At 37.1% G+C, this 25,357-nt stretch overlaps 1 protein-coding gene across 4 annotated transcripts in view; it reads left to right on the forward strand.

Annotated features, from left to right (window-relative positions):
• IL6ST (interleukin 6 signal transducer) overlaps window positions 1–25,357 on the forward strand; it is a 34,095-nt gene that overhangs the window by 517 nt on the left and 8,221 nt on the right. Inside the window, exons 2-14 of one of the 4 annotated variants that reach the window (XM_026055551.1) lie at window positions 6,914–6,994; window positions 8,062–8,373; window positions 10,239–10,371; window positions 11,572–11,732; window positions 12,083–12,234; window positions 14,131–14,290; window positions 18,187–18,269; window positions 19,501–19,720; window positions 20,991–21,167; window positions 21,875–21,976; window positions 22,535–22,681; window positions 23,584–23,724; window positions 24,982–25,078. In XM_026055551.1, the coding sequence (XP_025911336.1) occupies window positions 6,928–6,994; window positions 8,062–8,373; window positions 10,239–10,371; window positions 11,572–11,732; window positions 12,083–12,234; window positions 14,131–14,290; window positions 18,187–18,269; window positions 19,501–19,720; window positions 20,991–21,167; window positions 21,875–21,976; window positions 22,535–22,681; window positions 23,584–23,724; window positions 24,982–25,078 (1,952 nt within the window). In that variant the 5' untranslated portion in view covers window positions 6,914–6,927. Of the gene's footprint in view, window positions 1–6,913; window positions 6,995–8,061; window positions 8,374–10,238; window positions 10,372–11,571; window positions 11,733–12,082; window positions 12,235–12,313; window positions 12,956–14,130; window positions 14,291–18,186; window positions 18,270–19,500; window positions 19,721–20,990; window positions 21,168–21,874; window positions 21,977–22,534; window positions 22,682–22,765; window positions 22,915–23,583; window positions 23,725–24,981; window positions 25,079–25,357 lie in introns of those variants that run through there. The other 3 variants (XM_026055555.1, XM_026055553.1, XM_026055554.1) reach the window with 3 other exon arrangements.

Below are 25,357 nucleotides of genomic sequence, written 5' to 3' on the forward strand. Positions count from 1 at the left end.
TCCTCGCCTCGCGCCGGCGGCGGAGGTGGCGACGCAATATGGCCTCGCGCGCTGCCGGGCCGTTCTGGGCCTCCTCGCTGAGGGGCCGGGGGCGCTTCGCTGCCTCTTCTGTCCAGGCTGTTTGCTTGGCCTCGTTCGTGCTGTCAGCTGCCGGCTGTGCCCCATCTCCCGTCTTGATGCAGGCTTCACTGCCCCACTGAAATGGCACGGGAGAGAAGACTTACTTGATGAAAAGTGTTGTTTTGTTGCCTTCATTAGAACTAGTCTATTGATATCTTGTGGCCTGCAGACCAGAAGCTAGACAACTGCTGATCTTGGGAGAGAAACATGTCAGGTTTTACGCCTGGTCAAACTACCAGAGGATTTCCTGTGGAGTTGGGGGTGCAGAGTGTGCAGCACGGGTCACCTGCGCCTTCTGGACTCTAGCAGGTCTTACGCTGGATTGCTGACACCCTTCCTAAAGAAAACTGGTGTCATTATTTCTGTATTGAACTGAGGCACAAAGAAAAGCAGTTTGCCAAGCATGCTGGCAGTGGAGCTGAAAATAAATCCCAGTCTCATAATTTTCAACCTTGTTTTAGGCTGGCTAGGTGACTGCCAGCTGGTGGCTTGTTGCTGCTTCTAAGACATCTTTGAAAGAGGAATGTGGTAATAGAATTATGTGAAGGTATAACTTTATCCTTAGTGATCTGTACTGTTACTGGGGGGGGAGGGGTCTAAAAACTGGAGGTAAAACACATTTGGGGGTTATGAATTTTTTTCTTCATCTTTTCATATATATAACATAATTATACTTGTCTCTCTGAATAGCTGTTCTTATCAGAGGAAAAATGATACATAAGATGTCATCTGTTAAAAGCACATAACTTCTGAATCTAACACTTTTATAATCTTAATGTTGGTGCATCATGATGGGAAAGTGGGAAAGGATGGTAGAAAAATGAGATTGCCTCCTAGAAGTAAAGCATTAAGAATAAATACTTTGATTTTTGTTTACACATCTGAAAACATGGTCTCTTCTGGGAAAGCTCATAGATCAATATTTTGTAAGAACACACATGCACATCTAGAAATCTCTACAAAAAAAAATGGAGACCCACTGTCTCCCAAGCTGCTTCACTGGAGGATTAGTACTAGCACAGCTGTAGGAAAAGAAATAAATGGCAGTGTTTCCAATTTTTTCCTGCTGATATGAGTATTAGCAAGAACTGTCTGAATAAGAGAACTGGCACTGGTGATTGTCGATCTTGAAGATTTGACTTCAAGGTGAGAACACTGAATAAGACCTTACTCTGTGTAGCTTTAGTTGCTTTTTATACTAGAGCTACTTGTTAGCTGCAAAAAATCTGAAGTATTTCAGAGAAACTGGTCTGCAGTTTAAGAAGATAACAGGAATAGAAACTTGATTATTGTAAGCAAAAATTTAGTGTCTCAGAGGAATTTTGATCTGTTTAATCACTGCTGCTTTGTTTGGTGTTTTATTTTGGTTTTGTTTTGCTTGTTATTCCAGTGAGTGTTGTAGTAAAGCCCAAAATGAAAAGAGAAGCTTTCATCTAGAGCTAATGAAATAAGTAATGTAGAGAACTGACTCTTGCTGTTTAGTGAAAGGGATGGGGAAGAGATTACTTGATATTGTTTGTGTATAGTTATTTTTAATATGAAAATGAATTTCAGAATATTTTGTGGAGATAATCACTTTCAAGTGATCCTCTTTGAAGAGGTGTTTGGAGGCTTCTTGAGTTGCTTAAATACTTCCAAAAAGAAATCAAGCTTGGAGGAAGGAAGGAAGCCTGCTGGTGAAAAATTCGTAATTAGAAAGCAAATATTGCTTATGTAATCAGAATTACTTGAGGATAGTACTTAAAGCTGATCTAAAAGTTGTAACTATCTGGCTTGTTATAAAACTTCAAACACTAGCTGTTATGCACAGCATTGCTTGCATGTACAGTTTCCTTGCTCTGTTTACCTGAGCTATGTGGATTTTGTGTGAGAGGTTACCACCTGAAGCTCTTAGATTTTTTCAGGAATTCCCTAAAAAAATTATGAGCCAATAGCCTTCCCTGGGCTTTTGACTGATGTGAAAATGAGCCTTACTAGGCTTTACCCCTTTCTGTGGTGATCCTGGTGTTATCAATGCTCTCTGATTTGGGAGATGACTTTAATGGGGAAAATGGAGCTTTGGCTGTAGTCTCTTAAACTGAAGCTGTCGTTTGTAGATCACTTGGGCAGTAATGGATTAACTGTGTTTTCACACTTCTGAGGTAAAAAGGTGAGATTCATCATATGATATATACCTGTATTAATTTGGGGGTTGTTGTCTTGTTTGTTTGAAACAAGAATAAAATCGCATGTAAGGATTTTGCCATTGTTGCTCAGAATAAGTAATGATATTCCATTTGCATGAAAGGCTAATGTTTCTTTAGAAGCTTTGTTCTTAACAGGCTAGTTGTGTACCTTAAAAAAAAAAAAAAAAAAAAAAAAAACTGTTGCCACTTTATGCATGTACTACTTGATTTTTTTATGAGAGTTATTAGGCTTTCCCAGAGCACTGCCTGAACTATCTGTGTAAAGATTCAGGCCTAAATGGTTAGTGCTTTCCTTTCAAGATGGTAGCAGGATGTGAAGAATAATAGAAGTCCCATATGTTCTAGAGATTAAATAAAGTGATCTCACAGCATATGAGTTTCACATGTCTGTCTTTACTGAAGTAATCTCAGCATTTTAACAGGTGTTTATTCTTCTTTAAGATAACTTGCCTTTTGTGAGTTCAGGACTGACACCAGTAGTTCTAAACTGATAGTGTTGTTTTTACTGTGTAGTATTTTGACAGACTTTGATCTCTAGCCACTTTGGCAGACTTAACTATGAAAATAACTTGCCAAACTTCTAACCAGTCCCCGCCCCTTCTCCCCTGCCTCTAACTTTTATCCTTTTCCCCTCACTTCACATTGTACCTAACTGGATTTAGCTAGGGAAAGACTGTTTTGCTTAGTGGTCCATAACAACTATATGGTCTAGATAAAACAGTTCATTTGCCTTGTTAGTGGATGGTAGGGATTTGGCAGCAGGGGTGGCGGGGGCAGGTCATTGGGGTTTTTTGTTTTTGTTTAAGCTTCTGAACTGGCCAGCTTATTCAACCTTATTTCAGCATTGGGTTGAATTTCCATGTTAGAGTCCTAGTAAACTGCACCACCATATAAAAGGAGGATTGGGGGGGTGGCTGTACTGCCCAGTTGTTGAAACTGCTCTTTGAGTTTCTGTTGTTTAGACTTGCAACTTAATCTGACTTCAGAATTGGCTAATGGTGAACAGTTTGGCATTTAGCAGCATTTCTTTTGAATGAGGGCATGAACTTCGAAACTTTGATACAACTTATATCCAGGGTTTCTGCAGCTTTCAATTTTTTATTTACTCAGAGTAGTAAACATGAGCCTCAATAGAAAACTCTCCTTCCTTACTCTAAGGTGAAGTATGACTGCTTGTTCTGTTAGTTATTAGCCCCTGCCATACCTTTTTTTAACTTTCATCTAGGCAAGATGGATGAAAGTGTTTAGTGTAACACTAGTTCTTTCTTAACTAGAACTAAATTTCATTTAAGAATCAAACTTGTAAAAGCCAGAGAGACTAACTTTTTTTTTTTAATAGCGCACCTTAGAATGGACTGTCAATAGCCTCTTTGTGGGTTCAGAGCTGGGTGGCTTCAATCTTGCGACTGAATGGATCAGCGGGGGAAATAGTGACATACATGAAAACAGTCTAAAAGCAGAGATATGTTAACTGTGGCATAACTAGGAAGCTACAGTTGCAACTATTTGTTTCCTTAGTGTATGCAGGTGGGCTTTTTCAGCTAATCTTCCAGTGCAGATGTTGGCTCACGATTCTGAATTCTCTTGACCCTTCAGGAGTTAAGTTCAGTGAAACAATACTATAAGTTGTGGAGGATTTTTCTGCTCTCTCAAAATAGATAGTAAACTTTCCAAAGTGCATAGTAGTAAAGAATTGGGCTTCAGTTTCTCATGTGTAAATTAGATCCACACAGAACAACTCAGTGTTGTAGTCCAGCTCTGTTTGGAAAACAGTTGAAGTGTAGAGATGTCATTAGTTTAAAAATATGAAGTCATCTTATTTTGATTTCTTATGCCAAACCTTATACAGCATTGACACTTCTTTAGCAAAAGAAGTGATAATTCTTCATTGTTTACTTCTGTCCTTTTTTTGCATTTAAGTGTTGGCTTTTATGTACCTGCAAGTGATTCGCAAAGTATATTCATTTTTTGTCCGATTAACCTGAGCCATACGTAATTTTAACACTAATTTTTGAATAGCTTTGTGGATTTATTGTTTAATCTGAAATAAGTCATTACCAAAAGGAAAACAAATAATTTGGTAATGATGCAATACTTAGGATGATGGGTATGTCCACTAAGCTAATGTGGCACCAGTCATGATACTAAATGCTTTTTCTGTGAGGAAAAATGCTATATTGAAAGTTCTTTGTCTGCTACACTTCCTTCGGTATGAAAGCTGCATCTACTGCTGTTCCGCAGTTTTTGGCAATTAGCGGGAAAGTGCAGCTGCTTCTTTTTTCTGCCTTTGTTGTTAACTTCAGGGTTCTCGGGAGATTCAGATCTTTCTGCAACTCAGTTGTTCAACTTAAGTAACTTTAATGAATCTTGCTAAAATAACAGATCTTAAGGTGTATGTTTGATATTTCACAAGCTTCTAGTAGCAAGCAGTCTGTATGCTAAATGTTTAGAGTAAGTCAAGGCACTAAAACAGTTTCCTAGTTACCAATTTCACTCAGTGCATGAGACCTAAACCAACAAAGAATACTCCTGACTTTGGTCTCATTCACCAAGTTATTCAAATTTGTGAAACCTATTGGGATTTGAAAAAGCGGAAAGGCATGGGTGGGTGAGAACTTAGGTTTCAGATACTGAAAGACATTACATCTGTAGTAAGCAGAAATCAGTTGGCTTAGTTCTCTTACTGTACACTTGTAATTAATTTATCTAAAAATTTCTTGTGTTTAAAACTGTCTAATAGCTGTCATATCCAGCACAGAGAGGATACTTTAAAATAATACTGGAAAAAACAGCAGAGGTTTTCATAATTCTGGATTCCATATAAATAGTCTGATATTAAAAAAATTCTATTATTTAGTAGAAAAGTATCTGTAGGGAAAATATAAATGCGTGCTAACCTAATTGTCAAATCTTCTGGTCAGCTGTATTTTTAGTTTAAAATATTATATTTCAAAGTTTGGTGGGTTTTGAATAATGGAAATGGATGGCTCCTAAGTGAAGTATGGATGCAAATAAAGATTCTGTGAAGTGATTCTAATGGCTCTCTTCAGTCCAAATTGAAACAAGCACATGTTGCTTACGATAAGTCTATTGTAAAACTTTGATATCAGGCTTCTTTTAGTTGTTCACTTCTAATTCTTGTGAAAAGAAAATCTCATTACACTATGCTACTCAGCTTGATTTGTAAAAACTAATGGCTTAGGATCCCTAATGCCTAAGGTATGGGGTTCCAGCTTGTTGTTGATATGTCAGTGCTTAATGATATCTAATCTGAGTGATCTATGTGAAATTCCCACCTTGCGTCTTTCTATCACTTTATAAAATAAACTACCTGCAAACAAAAATAATGATGTGATACTTCATGTCATTTTAAGTTGCCTTTTTCTTTCCCTCTCCTAATAGTAAATGCTGCTCAAACTTTGCTTTCAAAGGGAAACTGTGGAATTAGTTTAAACTTCTTAGTGAATTGCCTTTCATTTGAATATGCATGTAATTAAAGTTGTCTTTTTTTAATTTTAAACATCAGTTTCTGACCCCTAATAACAAAAAATGGAAAACATCCTTTTCTGGGGGTAAAGCTCAGAACAGCAGTTTCAAAAGAAGGTTTGTCAGGTCAGTGAGGATGCAACTGCAGAAGCAGGATTTCTAGAGAAGTCTTGTCTCATATCTTGTTTAGTAAACCTGGAAGTTCTAGGTTTAGAGCCTAGCTACCAGAACTGTTTTAAGTCTGCTACTAGAGAATAACTGCTCTTCAATAGTATGCCTAGTTTATGGAGAAGATCACTTGCCTTTAGTAATTTTGGGCTGCTTTACAAATGCAAGTGGAGAAATCCAGAAGAGATTTTGTGGCTTCAAAGCGCCTGGAAAGGAGGCTGTCCTGTGATGCTTCAGTTTCTCCAAACTGTCTTGTGGAATTCTCAAAACTAAGAATAAATGAGCTCTGCTGTAACAAAGAATACCATGTGTTAAAGATTTTCTAACTTTTGAGGAATTAAAAATTCTCTTGCAAGGCTTTGAAGAATTAGATAATGTTTTTTCTGTGGTAGTCAGTGGTTCTTGATATAAAAGCATGGTGCTTCATAATTCTTAGGTATACGTTAAATCACTCTTGTCAATGAGATGCTTGGTTTTGTGGTGAATTGTTCTGAACCTTGTTCTGAACATAAGGGTTCAGTGCCTTTGAAAGCTAGTGAAGTATAGTAACCATAGTCAAATTCATAGGGTTCTGTTTTAAACCCTGAGCCACAGTGTGCTGCTCTGTTCTAACTGATAACCTCCCACAACAGCAAGCCAGTAAAGTTTGTTTCCACATCTGACACAAACCCTAAGCTGATGAATTTCTTAAATTTATAACTAAAGAGACTTTGAACTACATTGGTTTGCTCAAATAGACATTGGATTTTTTGTACCAATGAGTAAAATGAAAAGAATATGCAACCTCTGTTTTTCTAAAGAGTGAGAAGGTACTCTTTCTTTAAAGAAAAAAACAAAAAACTCTGTATACCTGAGAAATTGTCAGAAAGCAAATGGAAATACAAATTTGAATTTGAAAGTGATGTTAAGAGTAGTAGCTTAAATAAATGAAACAGTTTATTTCTCTATTACAGGAATTCTGTGCAGCATGTTTTCTGGGTGGAACTTGGTGGCCCATGGCTTATATTTGTTCTTGAATATTTGTTCTCTTGAAGGTAAGACTTCTGTGTCTCAAACATAAGAGACCTGTAGAATGGTAAGAAAATGAAACATTAAATTGTAATACAGATCACTTATGAATGGAAACGGAGTGTACAGAGATAGCAAAGCTGACTTTCTTCAGTGGAAGGCTGCTTTGGTTCCACTGGCATCACTAGCATTAGTCACTAACAGACTAAAGTGGTAAACTTGGTCCTGTAGAGTCAAAAAACTTGCAAAGTTAAACCACATGACATTACCTCATATGCCAAACTAGCTAAATGAAAGCCCATATTGCTAAACAGCAATAAACTACTAATGAGCTTGTGTTATAGGCTCTGTAATCAAGATTCGGGCCACTTATCTTCTGTAGCAAATTATCATCTTAAAGGTACTTAGTATGGCTATTGATTCAAGTCAGTATCTCAGTCAGCTGGCCATTCATCTTTAAAACTTGTCACTGATTTTTTTATATATGTGCTTGTGTAGCAATAGTCAGTCTTGTTGTGTGGAAGTTTCATTATAAAGAGAATAGTGCTAGCAAATGTGCAGAGGTCACTAATTCCTAAATTCTCTTAAAGTATACATACTGATGCTTTCAAAATGGATTGCTCAAATATTTAATTGTTAGTGTGTGGCTCTTCTAAAAACTAGTCAACAACAAAGGTGCATGTTTATTTCAAATTCTTTTTGTTCAATATGTATTTTCTGCTGAGGAAAACTTAAATATAAGAGTAACCTCAAATATGTTGCCTTCATCCTTTGGAACATACCAAACATTCAGTCCTTGATTCTTCTTCACATGCTGTCTAAAGGCCCCTGTAATTTAATTCATCTTTTCTTGCCTGGTAAAATGTTCTTGCAAGGCCTAGGGAAAACTACACTGGTTTTGCCCTTTAAATCTGTACTTGGTGATTCACTAATGCATTTCAGTTTTACAACTGTCAACTAAATAATTCATTTCCTGCCTAGACACATGATGTAAGATTTTTAGTATGAAAGTAATGTTGTACCACAGTATTGATTATGGAATCCTTTATACTCAAAAGAAAAAAACAAACAAAGTGATGCCATTCTTCTTCAGTTTCAGGCGGACTTGTACAGTCATGCGGCCACATCATCCCAGAGTCTCCTGTGTTGGCCCTCGGTTCCAATTTCACAGCACTATGCATTCTGAATGAGAGTTGTCTTGACTTTGGCAACATATATGCTAATCAAATTATTTGGAAAACTAAAAATAGACTGGTACCTAAAGAGCAATACCGTGAAATAAACAGAACTGTTTCCAGTGTCACATTTAATGACACTACTTTACTTGCTACTCCTCTGACATGCAACATTTTAGCAGATGGACAGATTGAGCAGAACATTTATGGAATTACAGTTACATTAGGCTGTAAGTATCTTTTTCCTTGCCTTTTATTTTTGTCTAAAACACTAACTTCTAGGAAAAATCACTTCTGACAAAGAGAATGTGAATAATAAAAAGTGTACACATTGAGATATTTATTTCCACTCCCTGAATCTCTATCTCCTGAATCCATGCATGAAACGCTATCAAACTACATGCAATCAAAGCTGGTAAATATATGCAGAATAAAATTTTCTTAAAAAAGAAAAGAAAAGAATCTGGCATATTTTATATGGAAAAAGATTGTAGCAAGAAGACTAAATTTTGGAAGGAAAACGCAAGCTTAACTGAAAGAGATCCAAGGAAAGAAACCGTATTTTCCTTGGTTCTTGCTGGTATTCAAAGAAATAAGGTAAGCTCATGCATCCTTCTTCCACAACAACCCTATAAACTTAATGTTTCCTTCATTGAAGGGCTGCGAAAGATATCCAGTGCATCTGTAATGCTGAATCAAAAGTGAGCTGCCTTAAAAATAGAACACACTACTTGAATTGCTCTACCCTTATACTTAAGAAAGTACTTTTAACTAATTTTAACTTTTCCTGTTCATGCATTACATCATTTGCATAGTTCTCAGCAATTACTCTTTGTTTGAGACAAGACTGAGATATTGAGAAAGTAATGTGAATGAGTTCATATTCTACTGCTGAATGAGTTGCTAACAGTGTATAAAATGACAAATAAAAGTATGTTCATGAGTGCCCTTTGTAGGGTATGAACTACTAATGAATTATGTAGCCTCCTAATGCTGGCAAAAGGTATTACAGCTGTCACATGTTCTGTATACAATAGGCTGCCTTGAATTCACAATTTAAACTAATAGAGTTCTACCATAAAATAGAAAAATTAATTTTTCTATTCCAAGTTCTGGTGAGTAAATTTCTGAGCAGAAAAGAAGGGGCAGACAAAATATATGAGAAGCTGAGGACAGGTAGAATATCTTACAATGAATGACAGTACTGCTAGTGTTCTACAGTTGTAATTCACATAAGCATCTCATGAGGTGCACTTCTATTTAAAGCTGCTTTATTTTCATTCTGTCAACTGAGGAGAAATACTCTAAACAATGACAATAGGTTTGAAAAGATTATGGTTATTCAAGATGAAAACTAAAAGTGTTTTCGTAAGTCAGAAGTTCTATTTAAAATAACAGAAGCAATAGGATTCTTCAAGTGTCTTACACTGTGGTAAATATTCTAAAAGCTAGAAACAAACTCAGTGTTGTCATTGTATGTTACAATTTGAACTTAAGCAAAAGAAGTAATTCAGCTGCTCTCTGGAAAACATCTTGCACAATACTGAAGTGCATTGCTGAGGATCACTTATCTTTTTTTGTAATTTTTTTTGGGGGGGTGGGGAGCGAGGACAGACTAAAGTGTCTGCCCTTCATAGCTGGGGAAAAGAATAGACCTATCACACTTGCCTCAGAGCTCAGTTTTAGTAGAGCCAGTATATGCAAATGCGCATTACCCTTTAACTGTTTTCCTAGATAATTAAAATAGATTTAGTACTAAAAATTAGAAAGAGTTCATATCTTTTTCTGCCTCAAAGAATGAGAAATTTCATGCTGTTCCTTATCAGCTGCTTGTCCCCTATATTGTCTACTGTTTCTCAGAACACCTGATTAACTCCTTGACTTCTATCACTAAATGATCTCTAGCACTTTTTACCCCCTCCTTTAAAAAAAGTCTTTTAAAATATATGTGTGAGTGTATATATATTTAATATCCATTTATATAGAGAGAAATGTTTCTGATGTTCACTGAAATTGCTCTAATGGGTCACTTAGTGCGATTCTTACTGCATTGAAATGTGTTTATGGACTATCTTTACTAACTTTTTCCATACAGTGCCTCCAGAGAAGCCCAAGAACTTGAGCTGCATTGTGCATCAGGTGTCGAAACTTAGATATCCTATGACTTGTACCTGGAACCCTGGAAGGCATACATTCCTGGACACTCATTTTAGGTTGAAATACAGATGGTAAGTAGCTCTATAAAGTACATCTAAATCATTTTGAAGAATGTTTTGTAGGCTAAACCAAACTTCTCTGAAATTTCTTGTTGCTTAGAAAAATCCAGTTTTCTGAAGCATTGCTGCCTGTCTTTGGGGGCAGGGGAGTGTTAAATAAGTTCACATTTTAAGTAATTAAAAGTCAGACTTCAAATTTTGTTGCATCATTTTTCTTAGTAACACTATCTCATATTTTTTGACTTCTCAAATACATGATTAGCATGGCTTGAGTACAGTAGAGACACAGTCATTCGGTGGTTGGACCCAAATTACCTATTTTTACATATTTGTAGTGACTGTTCTATCCCATACTAAAAAAGTAAAGAAACCAAAATATAGTGACTGGATCCTGCAGAGATGTTGTCTACTTTGTACTCCTTAGGAGCTCAGAATGGTGTTTGAGGAGCGTATTCTTGTACTGCTTAAATTTAACCCGACACAAAAGCTTCAACAAAGAGTGGAGCCTTTCCCGTGTGAAGGCAAATATTTCTTTCAAACTTTTCGAATGGTCTCTTGTAGCTTGAGATGGAATGGACAGAATTGCTGTTGCCCTCTGGAGAGGGAGGGAAGCGGAAAGCTGTAGGTAGTCATTCCCCTCTCAGGTACTTTAATATAGGAGTGTAGTAGAAACCATGGATAGGTAGAAAACTTTAATGCTAGGCAAATTTCCTTTTAATGCCCTTAAAACTATCTCTGCTGTTGGTGCAGCAAATGATGATCAACAAAATAATGTGTAGTAGATGTAACACTGTACTCTGGGGAAGGTATGCTGTTAACAAAAAAGATTACCTCTTTGAATGCATGACTAGGCTTTAAAGTTACAGTTAATAGCCATATTGCTTATGATTAAATGTACCTGTTCTTGAACTTTTTTAAGCTAGTGGGTTTTTCATACCACTTCATAATTACAGTAGTTTAGCTAGCCTTTTTAAGGTATGAGACTTGGAATCAAGAGATTGCGTTCTAGTTTCTGTTCTAATGCAGCCTTGCATTTATGACTGAGGAAGCTGCTCTAATCTCTTCAACTCTTTCCCCCCTTACAGTGATGATAATGGTAAAGAAGGGAACATGAGCTAAACTGATTACTGTTCATTGAGCACTGATCTCCTTGCAGAGGTTCTCTAAAGAATCCAAACTTGCTGCTTGATACTTTGTTTTTACTTTATTCAGGCCACGAGAAGGCTTTCCTGACTGCATACCAAAAGATGTAAATAACTCTTGTACCATTACTGATGTTCAATTCTTTGTTAACCTGGAGATCTGGGTAGAAGCTGCAAATGCTCTTGGCAAGGCTGAATCTGATCGTCTTGTTTTTGATCCCATTGAGATAGGTAACTACATGCCTCTTAACAAAGCTTGAGTAGCACATAAGACTGTTGCCTCTATGCATATTGTTGGATCAGTATTTTAATGCTGCTTCACTATAAAATTCCCAATATTAGCAAAATATTATTGTCTAGAACTTGAACTGTGCTGGACACAGGGGAAGGTGACAGATTTGCTTGCTGTTCATATAGCAAGTCCTTGTTATGTAGTCTGCTTTAGAAATTAGTGTAAAGTAGCAGCCACTTCTGCTTGTGAAAAGTCTTAATAGCAGAGTTTTGTCACCATAATGTACCTACAGTAGTAGAGGCATAATAAAACAATTCAGCTCTAGAGTTGATTTAACTTTGTCTTCTAGTGAAACCACTGTCTCCACACAACTTATCTGTCAACTCAGGAATATTGCCTACTGTTCTGAAACTTTCTTGGGAGAACCGGATTTCAGCAGCTGTGATGAAACTGAAATTCAATATTCGCTATAGGATCATTGGTGAAACAAACTGGACGCAGGTAACACTTATAAGTATTGTCTTGTCACTCTTCTGGTGCAACCCAGAATCCATTTGCTGAACTGCAGCAGAAGTTCACTTACTGCTGTAGTTTAGAGTGTTTAACTCCCAGGATAGTCTGTCTGGCCTACTCATGAAGGCTGGGATCTAGGTGAGGGTTTTTGGTGGTGATTTTAACCAGAATACAGTGCCTCTTTTGCCTTTTGGTGGACTTCTCAGCTTTCTTTCCTGTCATGTTGAAGTATGTTCTGCATTTTTATTCTGTACGTGCAATACCTAGAACATCAACTCTGGACGACTTTTGCATATGCAAAACTACTCATCTAAAAATCCACTTAAAACTTGAGCAAACATTGTACAGTCCTGGGATGTGCTTTTTGAACTTGCAGCACATAAACAGAATGATTGTCCTGCATATGTGCCTTAAGTTTGATAAAATCAAGATGCTGGAAAAGAATGAGTATTCCTTAACTGTAGTGCACTGTAATACCTACATGTCATATCAAAAGTTGTCTTCATTTTTCTTGTTTTTCTATGTTGCTGTCCTTGGGCATGTCCTCAGTAGCTTCTCACTTTCTTGCCTTTCCCTCAGAGCATCAGCATTACAGAAACACTTGTCACTTCATCAAGATCAGCCCCTCTTTGGTTTCAACATACAAGCCCAAAAGCATTTTGAATTTCAGAATTTGTTGGAGAGAAGACTGCTTCTGGCTTTCCAACAGGTGGTGTTTGAAGCAGGTAGCATGAGGCTGCTGCTTATGACTAATGCAGTGTATTCCTTTGGAGGAACTTTCTGAGCTTCAGACATATTAATGCAGCAGACTCCTATGTTGATGTTTTAAAGCATTGTCCWCTACACTTTCTGCAACTTCAGGATCTGTCCATGTATTGCACTGTTAAGTCCTCTTAGCCTGTCTTCCCCTAACCCAAGCAGTAACTCTTAAAGAACTGAACTTGTTTGGCTGTAATGATAAAATTTGACTAGTATCTTCCTAGAATAGGAATAGATAGCTAGAATACCAACCTATTAATCAACACTCTGATAGTTCTTTACCTTCAGAATTAGCCTCTTGAACATTCAGCATATGTGCTTAACTTGTGGTCATTTCTGTTGCAGGTGAAGGGTTTCTGCAGTGAATGATTGCAATGTGAAGTTGCATGTGATTGAGTCTGTGTGTCTGTCTATTTACAGAATCTTACCTGTTTCCATATGTATACAGTGGGAATCTTTTCTGACATTCAATCTCTAATCTAAAAGATGAAAGGGAAAAAGCTTGTAGAAATCCATTTATTAGCAAAATTCTAAAGTGAAGGTGTGACAATTTTAAAACCAAATATTTCCAATATCAGTGATCATGGTGCACTATTCTACATCACTGGAAGCAATGATCCTGAGTTATCTAGCATTGATTGGGGGGGGGGGGGGGGGGCGGCTTCTGGCAGATATCCGAAAAAGCCCTGGAACAATGAGGTGGGGTATTATAGATGAATAAGTAGAAGAATTCTGTGGGAAGGAAGAAACTTTGTACAACTTGTCTGCCTCTCTTTTAGCATAAACTGATTGAAAATGAAAACAGAATATAAAAGATTGTCCTGAGATAGCTGTTTACCTTTTCCAGGAGTTGTTTTGTATTACACCTGGTAAATAAACACACAGCTATAATTGGTTCCTTGCCAAAATAGTGGTTGAATTAAGCCTTTTGGAAATAGGATGAAGAAACTCAATGTTGTACTGAGTCTGTAATATATAAAGCTGTTAATAATAAAGATCTTATAAAATAAAGGGTATAAAGCTGTTTTTGGTAAGAAGCTCTTCTGTGTGGGAGCTGTGGTAGTGTAGAACTCATGTTTTACGATTCTTGGTCAGTGCCTCTAAAAAATCTTCCTTCCCTTACAGGTTCCTCCTGAAGATACAGCCTCACCAAGAACTTCATTCAGTGTTCAAGGTCTCAGGCCCTATACAGAGTATGTCTTTTCAATTCGTTGTATGAAGGAAGATGGAGTGGGCTATTGGAGTGACTGGAGTGAAGAAAAAAGTGGGGTGACAACTGAAGATAGTAAGTAAGGCATGAAAGTAGGTCACTGACTCTCAAAATGTGCAAGTGCTCAGCAGCTTGTCAAAAGCCAACTGAAATTTTGTATCTTTATTTGAGCTGTTTGATTATACATGCAACAAGGTCTCTCCTGAGTTGCTTTTAATACTGATTAATGACTCAGGCATTTCAAAGAGCATGAGAATAACTTTGTTAACAAGAACTCATGTTCTCAAAGGAGAAATAGGTTTTGTGTGTGTGTACCCCCTTTCAAGGACTGCTGGAGTATTGCTTTGCTTATTCTGAATTTATCCTCTGTTGTAACAGAAGTTTGTCTGCTTGTATGAAAATTTTGGTAGACAAACACTTATTTTGTAACTTGAGGTTTAGGAAGGTGCCAGAAAGTCACAGGGGAACAGACATCAGTAAGTATGGACTACAATATTCTAGTCATATGTTGTACATAGACTTCTTGCCAAACTAAATAAAATAAATAAAACATTATGCATATGGGATGTGTAGCCATTTGTTCATCAAAGAATTCAAATAAGACAGTTCTGTTTTGCTCTTAACATCTTTCCTAAGAAATTCTGCATCTGCAGCACTTTCTTGTTTGTCACAGCATCACTTACACCATTGTCTTACACTCTTGAATCCACTTGTTCACATTATTCTAGCCACAGTAATCAAGGGTATTAGTATTCTTCACTAATACAGGAGGGTAAGAAAGAAAACGCAATGTAATGACCTGCTCATTTTAAGCAAGATTAAATCTGTATATGGAAAATGGCTTTATTTAGATATAGTCACAAAGAAATTACTTTTGCTGTACAGTTTTCCTTCTTGGTGACTTGGTCATTGTCGCCTTGTAGTTCTGGGCTTCCAGCATCCTTTAACTTGATGCAATAGAGATGAACATTGAATTGTTGCTATCATGATTTATTGAGGAAGATTTTTACCAGTTGTAACTATTTTGGGTCAGCATTTGGGTCATGCTTAGTCTTGCACAAAAGCACTTTGCAAGAAGCATGTACACAACTTCAGAGAATTTAAAGCAGTTATTTTTTTGATTAGCTTACCCAAAAGATAGCTAGGATTTAGCAAACCACTAGGCTAAGCTTTAATAAGCTTACTGACCTGGAAAAAAAAATACTGAGGTGCCTTTGTCAGTCAAGGGTTGGCTTCCCCTGCTTCCTGGAAAGGATCCTCAGCATTGTTAAATTGCCATCATCCACCAAATCCATACATGCTACAGCCGGCTCATTGAAGCTACTTGACTGACTGTTCAACTCCTTATGATGTTTTGGTCAGCTGTAATGACATTTTCCACTTCCATTCAACTGTATATTCTTCAGTGTGCAGTTTCAGCCTGACTTCCATCAGATTCCTTCAGAGCAGTGGCCCTGGGACTGTCACTGCATGTGTATTTTGCCAAGATCTTTATCCTCTGCATTCCACAGCAAATTTTCTAACCTCATTCAGTGCTTGCAGTTTCTCATCAACATGCATTGTTTTTACAAAGTAAAAATATGCACTGTGGCAGTAAAATAAATTTCAGCACATTCAGTTGTAGTTAACATACTTTATAGCTCTTGGAGTCATTCCAATAGTATCTCCTAGTGATGCTTTCCTGTAGGTTTTGCTTGAAGTGCAGAGACGGTATCTCTGCAACTGAGTTTTGCCAAGATCATTAGACTAGCATGTTAAGTATTTTGTTAGTTGATTTGGGGAGCTGGTTGTTTTGTTTTGCAGTGTGTCATAACTTGGCAATTTTTGCAGCAACTGTAAAGTCATACAAAGGGAAATTACACAATTGAGGAGTAATTATTGGAACACTGACATCCATGTATCTGTTACAGTATGAAAATAACCACTTTCAAATAATACTGGATTCTTAATTTTTCCAATAACATGAACAAAGCTACATGTGGTGTATGTACATATTTTTGCCCTTTAATTGTGACAAACTGGGCTTTTTTTTATAACGAAAGTCTCATGCTGCACTGTTTGTCCACAGGATCCAAACTGTAATCTCCATGTAGAAGCCCTGGGCTTCAACGTATAAGTCAATCTTTCTGCAGTCCGCTTTCCTCTTGTCATTCATCTGAATAACCCCCTTCTTAGATTGAATTGGGAATAATTTAACATCATTAACAGATGCTAAAGATTGGTATCTTTCTGAATCTGAGCCTCTACCAGCATCAAAACAACCTGTGGTGGTATATTTGCTTTTCACTAAAGGTAGAATTAACTAATTTAGTGTGCAGTAAGCTGTTGGGGAGTAACCATGCCATTAATTCTTGTGAAATGCAGCAAATATAAGTATTATCTGTTTTCTGCTGGATAAAAATAGGACTTTTACCTTTTGTTCCTGCAGTGCTTGCTAATTGGTTGGCATTGTTGCTATTATAATAAATCTGCAATGATATAACTTCCCTTTCTGAGTTCGCTCACAGACAATTTCAGAAGCATGGTACCCTCCTGCACATGACGGATACACATGCCAATTTATAGGGTTGTAGAATAACTCGGGTTGGAAGGGACCTCAGGAAGTCTCTGGTCCTCCAACCTCCTGCTCAAAGGAGGGTCAGCTTGGAGGTCAGACTAAGTTGCTCAGGGCTTTTTCTCAAACCTCCAAGGATTAGGACTGCACAGCCTCTCTGGACAGCCTGTTCTACTGTTGGGCTGTCCTTATCATGAGGACACAGGCATAATCATCAGCCCTCCTTTTCTTTCATTGTATTTAAGATCCTTAGCCCTAGACCACACGTTCCTAAGACAGAACTAACATTTTTCTTTCGGTTTGAACATTGCACTGATGTCTGTATACTGTGTAACTCCTACTGTCTTTCTTTTCATAAAACTATAAATACAACTAGGATTAAGACTGGAAACACTAACTGTATCCACTGTGAATTATTTTCTCTAAATATCTGACAGTAGCTAAGATTCATTCTTGATCTTTTTTTTTTTCTTCCAGCTATAGAACCCTGACAAGTAACTTTAGGTTGCAAAATTGGCAAACCTGTACCAAAATTTTACAGTTTGTTTTCATGGCACAGTTGCCTATTGCAAAGATTAAGAGTCCAGTGTCTGCCTGTTTTAAGTTACTTATATCATTATTATTGCTCTTATAATCGGATTACAAAACTGGCTTTTGAATGTTGTGCTCTTTCTAGGACCCTTCTTTCCTTTTTGGGAGGTAAAACTTCCAAAAACTCTTCATTATCACAGTATAATTTAGCTTTAAGCACATTGGGAAATGTACCTAAATAACAAATGTTTAATATTAAAAATGCAATAAAACAACTCCCAGGGAAAACACAATCTAGCAAGATTATCAGTGTAACTGCATTTTAAGATCTTTCTTTCCTTCTATCATGACTAAGGCCTTCTCAAAGGATTGGCAACTAAGTACTGCAGTTCTGTTGCCCTTTTTAGGATAAGATATGTGGAGAATTGGGGACTTACGACAGTGGAAACCTGTCAGCTAATTAACTCTTTTGCGCTTCCCTTTTTTAGCTGATCTGCTCTTGAGGGGTGGGCAAGGGGGTGCGGTGTACAGAAGTGCCTCTGGACACAGGTTGCCCAAGATAGGTTGGTCATGCCTTATTTTGCACTGTCTTGTACAGTCCATTACTGCAAATGCTCAATATGGTGATGCTCAGTAACTTTGGTATTGGTGCACTTAGAGCTATACTGGTGTTTTGCTCATCCCTTCAAGAAACCTTTCCATGAAGGTTTTCCCCATAATGTACTAAATATATTTGCATTTGTATCGTGAGGCTTCCAAGGAAGTAAGGAAACAATTTGTATAAGCTTTTAAAAAATGGGGGTAAGGAGCTAGTGGTAGTAAAATGATGAATTGAAGCAAATTGAGGGAAAATATTTCTATTCTTAAGTGTTGTCTCTTTCATCAGAACCATCTAAAGGGCCACCTATATGGAGAATCATTGATGCTTCTCACTCACCAGCTTTCTGGACTGTGCATCTGATGTGGAAGGTAAAGCAAAGAGATAAACTGTAGGATTTGTGCATTGTTTTACACATGATTTGAAGTGAAAAAGCTTCATCCCAACAAACTTGAGTAGATAGCTGGGATGGTACAGATTTTACTGGCACTAGAAGTAACTTTAATTTTTCACAACTACCTACTGTAAGAGGTAAAATAAACAGGTAGATACAAATGCCATCAGTTAACTGGCACACATCTACAAACCAGAGTGTACAAAATCTACTTTAGCACAATCTATTCTGATTCCTTATCTACTGTCTTTAAGTAGCTTGTGGAATTAGAAGCTTTCACTTGAACAAAATAAGCTTTCATGTTAAACTTTCTGCTGTATCCTGTAGCTTTTTTAACACTGGTTGGACAGTGATCCTCTAGCTTCAAAACCCATTAAGCCTAAAGATGTTCCAGAGACCAGATTTATTAAATACAGCATTGTACTTTTGCATGCAGTAGTTCTTTGCAGCTAGCTGACAAATTAGTACAAAGTTGAGAAACTGAATGCAGTTATGGTCAGTCACCTTCTCCTGCTTTCTTCTGGTCTGTGAACTTCGTGTCAAATTTGACCTAGCTGTCTCTTTTTTTTTTTCCCCCACCCTCTCCACCCTTGGTGTCTAGGGTGAAGTTATATGTATATTGATACTGCATCTTGTTCTGCTCTAACTCATATATCCCATATGCCACTTCTGAAATTATTAATTAGCTCAGCATCTGTTGCCAAGCAATTAGCTTAGCAAACTGGTGCTATTGTTAAACTAAGTTTACCTTTTTCAACAATTTTCTCTAAATTATCTGAAAACTAATACTGTGACAAATAATAAACAGATTTTTTTCTACATATGGTAAAAGAAAACTACTCATGCTGTTTTGTATTCAGATGCAACCTAGATTATAACCTGAGATTTGTTTTATACCCTTGTGCCATGAAGGCACACAAAATGCGCATTTCATCCACACATGTATTGCAATCTTGACAGAAGAGCCTTTATTAGATTACTATATGGGATTGTGAGCAAAGAAAAGAAGGATATAAACAAGAAATAGTTCTGGAAATTACTGCTTTACAGAAATGAACTCTGAATTTGTTTGCACTTTTCTCAAACATGCAGCTGTTTTATCTATATAACTTGTTTTGCTCTCAAGCATTTAAACTAAGCTTCAAAGATACTAAAGGTTAAGTAACATTAGTTCAGTATCAGTCTAACAATAGATATGTTTCTAACAGGCATTGGAGCCATTGGAAACCAATGGAGTAATCTTGCGGTATGAGGTGACTGTCAGAGCTAAATCACCTCTCTCCCATCCACCAGAGAAATACAACATTAATACAACCAGCCTTACCTTAAAGCTGCCAAATGGAACTTATGAAGTGACTGTGATTGCCCATAACAAAGCCGGGGCATCCCCTTCATCAGTTTTACTTATCCCAGCAAGGAATTCAAAAGGTTAGTTTCCTAGCAGTCTCTCTTAACAAATGCCATGCAGGCACATTTGAAAGTTATCGGAAATCTTCAGAGTGTTGTAAAATAATACCTTTTACATGGACACATAATTACAGAACCATTGGAGGTGTCTCTGCTCTTAATCCTTATAATTATGCTACCATTTGTATATTAAGGAATGTGCAGGTTTAGTTACTGACAGGTCCACTTGAAGCTATGCCATTAAGCTCTGTTATTTTGCTGGGTTTTGATTCTTAGAGCTACTGTATCCCCTATCAGTTTTTTTAATAGCATAGCGTTGCAGTAGCAACCTCCCCTAAGACCTTATTAAAGGTCTTAGGCATTTCTGTTTTCTTCTTTTAAAAATTAGTGGGTGTTCAGGGAGGCATCCTTTACTTCATGAATACACCTGTTGTCGTTCTTCCTCCTTCTCTATTTTCTAACCTTTTTAAACTTTTCTTTCCCTTTCTTGTCTTGGCCCAGTCTGTCCATTCCATGTCCCAGAGGCTGCTTTGTCCCCTGCTTCCACAGTTTCCCTAGATGTTGTGTGTTGAAACTTCAACAATATTCTGTTTACTGCTCGTGTTCCACTTCGTTGTGTTGTAGCAGTAGTAGTAGTAGTAGTAGTAGTAGTAGTAGCTGCAGGTTGATTGCTCCTTATTTCTGGCATCTGATGAATACAGCCTCTTTTTAGACATTCCAAACACTACCTGTACAGGCAGCAAAAAATAAGCATCCTGACAGATCTGCTGCTTTTAGTATAACCACTAAGAGAGACCCACAGATTCTAAAACTGCTAGATCAGTTAATTAAAGAGTATCGGTTAAGAGTGTCAATATACTCTGTGTTTCATAGAATAGAGTAGCATTGCAGCCAGATGTATTTGGTCAGGTACATGAGTTGAGGATTAGAATGTGAATTCAGAAGTGTCTCAAGATCTGATTTCCTTCTGAAATAGACCCTTTCTGTTGGAAGGAATATAGTATCTCTTTACTGTGCAATAAGAATACTTAACTATGTTTGAAAACAAAGAAACTGAGTGCACTTTCCAGTTTTTTAGATAGCCTAATACCGCTTAATTTGGATCTCTGACAGAGATTCAAATGCTAGTTTCCAAATTTCAAAAAATGACTTTTACTTTTAATTAGGTTCTGTCAATTTGTCACCCTTACAATAATCATAAGTATCCACATATGACAAAATAGCTATTATTATGCAAATCTGCTGGAAGAACTGTCAACATTTAACACTTCTCTGTTTTCTTTCATCCCAGCTCCTGTGAAGAATATTAGAACACTTCCTAAAGATGGCAAGTTGTGGGTAGGGTGGACTGCTCCTAACAGTTACGTTCTCAAATACGTGATTGAATGGTGTCTGGTGTCAAACAGCTCAGACTGTGTCATAGAATGGCAGAATGAACCAGGGAATGTTCAAGGAACATACTTAAAAGGTATTACTCATAATTTTAAAAATACATTGTAGAGCACTCAAAAAACCTAATGAATATTCTCAAAGTGAAGAACATATTGATGCAGATTAGAATTTTGTTGTGGGACAGGAATCTTGGACAGAGTTAAGGGCTACTTTTAGTTGGTCATGAGCGCGTGGAAGTGTCTGTATATTTTTGCCAAATATAAAACTTTATCTATTCTTGCATTTTGAAATTCAGGTTATGTAACAACAAGGTTTCTACCTTTGTTTAGTTTTTAATCTCTTTATTCTCAGAAACTCTTGAAATAGTGAAAAGAGTTCCTTCAAAATCATATTCTCTGATCCCTCTTTTGGTTCAAACAGTGAAACTTGTTCAGCTTTACAGTCCTTTTCAGATTACAATCAGTAGGTCAAATGTATAATTTTTGGAGTCACAATGTTGCAGACAGATGAGGGCTTCTTTAAGAAAAAGTTAGAAAAACAAAGACTTCTATGAGGTCTATTTATTACCTTTAAAATTTGAATGTGAACTACTGTATTGTTCCTTTAGCTAGTTTCTTGCAATGGTGTATCAGTGAGTTCTAGAAAAAAATAGTCAACTGACTTAGGTTTAAAAGCATCTACTAAAACAGCCAAAACTCAGAACCCTAGATCTGAAAGAAATGGGATGGATGATGAAGAATTGTAATGTCTCTGAAACAACGCATTTTTTAATTCTCCTATTAGGTGATATAAAGCCATTCAAGTGTTACTTGATAACTGTGTACCCTCTGTATGCTGATGGTCAGGGAAATGGACAGTCTGTGAAGGCTTATCTTCAGCAGGATCGTAAGTGCAAAACTTTCATCCTAGAGCACGTTAACTGACTTTCTTGGCTAAAATCATAAGACCTTTGCTTTAATGTGGAGTACATAATAAAAAATGATCCTGTTCATGAGAATCATCTGTCATAATTGATTTCATGCTCTCCATTAACACATGTTCTGCCAACTTAAAATATTTAGGAGTTAAACAGATGTCTGTAATTGACTCTTTCCCTTTTTAAACTTTTATCAGATAATTTGGTATGTGACTTTCTTGATATTTTATTGGTATAGTAATATTTCTGCACTGATTTATTTTAGGTCTCAAGTATGAAGTCAAGATTAATTGACTAACCTGAACTGAAAATTTCGTGTGATCTGCTGCTTACTGTTTTTCATATATTTTAAGAGGTTATTCTTGTGAAATATCTTTGGAGTTGATATATTGACTGAAAATAATGCTTTGTAGATCAAATTCAGCTATTCCACTGAAAATTTTATGCAATAGCAACTCAGTGCTCATTAATATACTACTTCTATGGATGGGACCCTAACAGAATCTTATCTTCATCTCCCATTACAGGTCCTTCAAAAGGACCAACTGTTCAGACAAAAAAAGTAGGAAAAGCTGAAGCTGTTTTGACGTGGAACCATCTCACAGTGGATGAGCAAAACGGGTTTATCAGAAGTTACACAATATTTTATAAAACTGTTGATGGGAATGAAACAGGTAACAGAAAGTAGAGGATTACTTTGTAGCACTGAAATATTCATGTTTCCTTCCTAATATATGTTCCTGATAAACAAAATACAGACTCAGGTGTGGTTGACAGTCTGATGACACAAAGCAGATGTCTGACGTGTGGCTTGCATGAGACATATACTGGAACACCTGTAGCTCTGCGACATACCAAACAGAGAAGTCCCTAATAAAGAATTCATATCATTGAGTCTGTGTATAAGGTACTAAGTTTAGTTTCTGAAAGTTGATTTGCAAATATTCTGCTCCTATCTTTCTATCTAAATACAGGAGAAGATGGTGGTATAGCAAGATAAAGCTAGACAATTCAAGATAGAAACAAGTTGCGTGTATTTATGATAAACCCTTAAACAAAAATGGGTTTCTAATCCTCTTGGCACTCTAAGTTAACATATTGCTGATTTGAGACACTTTGTATGACGTGCTTTTTAGTTGTTACTAGTCTGTGTGACCCGCAGGCATAGACAGGGTGTTGCACTATCGGATTTTTTTTTTTTTTGAATTTCTAGATGACCACGTGTCCTCCTTATTAATTAGAAAATCTTTAAGACTGACAGCTTTACTACTAGTTTATTGTATAGCTACTTTCTGAAAAACACATTAAAGAAGTTAAAAGTTAAAGCTAACACATACAGTATCATCAAGAGAGAGGCTAAATCAGTCGATTCAAACACCTGTACAGAAACAAATGAATCTCGGCACTCCTTGTACAAGTTTGTAGTTTTGCTGTTTCTGTTGTATTTTGCTTGCAGCCATGCATTCCTCTGAAACTGTTCTGCACATCTAAAGTCGTGGTGTCTTAGAGCTACTGTGTTTGTGCAGGTCTAATAAACTGTATAGAAAACTAATATAATTTTTTTCCCTCTATTCAGCTGTGACAGTGGATCCTTCCAAGACAGAATATACCCTTTCTTCTCTAGCCAGTGACACATTGTATACTGTGCGGATGATGGCATACACAGATGAAGGAGGCAGGAGTGGTCCTGATTTTACATTTACTACACAAAAATTTGGTAAGAGAATGGCAAAGTTGATAGAAATAGGAGATAATGTTGCAACAGTGTAGCAAAGCTCAGTGCAAGACCTGATAGGAGGGGAAAGTGATTTTATTTAAAAAGATTATTCCAGTCGCACTGTCGTACTTGCAAGCAATTCCTTGCAATCGTACAGAGGAAAAGGGACATCGGCTATCCTCTGCAGGTCTCCTAGATTGTTCTTATGTTGGCAAACATTCTGGTTTGGGTTTTTGTTTGTTTTGTACCCCTCAGGGGCTGACACAGACTAGTCTTTTCTCCAGCAGTCATTAGAATTTACTGGCTGCCTTTGTCCTCTTATCTGAGGTCTGATGGCTTCAACCCTGGTTTTTAAGACATGATGGCTGGAAGATAATGGCCTGAGTCTTTGTTTTAGTTTGAGTGTAGGTTGGCCTTTGTTATCCTCATCTGAGTGTCCTGAAAAGCTGCAGAGGGATGTGCTTGGCATCTTGGCCTGCTAATCTTGGTGCTGTTCAGCACATGCCATTCTTAAAATCCTCCTTTGGCTTCCAGTCTTGTGTTCCCATTCACATTGCTACTAAATTTTCTGTTGCAGTTCTTTACAGAAACTTGTTTTGAAGAGTTAAATATCCATTTATTGTGTGTGTAGCTTTAGAGAGTGCTTCCTGTTGTAATGGTAAGAGTAACAATATTAACTGAGCTCTGGTTCAGAAAGTGCTTTTTTAGATTTATACTTTTTGAGATATTATTCTATATAGCTTTGCTCTTCCCTAAATATTCTGTAAGGTTTACTTAAAACTGTGCATGACATATAGGAAGGAATACATTACAATAATGCAGCCTTAAGTGTTTGCAAGCAGTGGATATTTTCACGTACAAAGTAAATGGATGGGTGACTAGTGGATTTGCTTACCTTAGCCATCTGACCATACCATTGATATGACAGCTGGTAGGCCACTAAAACAGCTGGACCACGGATACATACCTGTCATACCTGCCTAAATTGCAAAATTACATGTTCCATCAGTATTACAGCTTCTAGAGCAACCTGCCATTTTTATTGATGTTTTAGATTGTTTGGACACAGCTTTTCATGCTTCCCTCAACAGGCTTTTCCACAGAGTGAAAAGGCTCTTCTGTAGCTGAAACTTTTAGAGTAAGCCCTGTGGGTGTATCCTCTTTCGGATTCTCTCTGTCCCTGTGGGAACGCTTACTGTTACTGAGTTCCTTAAATACCAGAGAAAGAGCTATAACTGCTTCTTTTCCTTTTTTCAGGGAAAGGAGAAATTGAAGCCATAGTGGTACCTGTGTGCCTGGCATTCCTGTTGATTGTACTCCTTGGAGTTTTGTTTTGTTTTAACAAACGTGACTTGTAAGTATAAATGAAGTACATTTCTCTTAGGCCTTTGATATTTCTGGACATGAAGAGACGTGGCCATAATTCAGTATAAACAAATGCCTTCAGTCGGGAGTGAAAGGCAAAACTCACATACATTGATTGGTGATAATAGTGTCTGTGTTTTCCCTGAGAAACTGGGAGCTTCTGTGATACTAATTCTACTTCTTACCTACTGTTAATGATTAGCACTCAAACTTCTGCTTTTCTAGCTATGTTAGGTTTTGGTCAGAATATACTGTCTCTTTATATTGT

Source organism: Apteryx rowi, unplaced genomic scaffold (genome assembly GCF_003343035.1).
Source record: "Apteryx rowi isolate R43461 unplaced genomic scaffold, aptRow1 scaffold_1236, whole genome shotgun sequence".
NCBI lineage: Eukaryota > Metazoa > Chordata > Aves > Apterygiformes > Apterygidae > Apteryx > Apteryx rowi.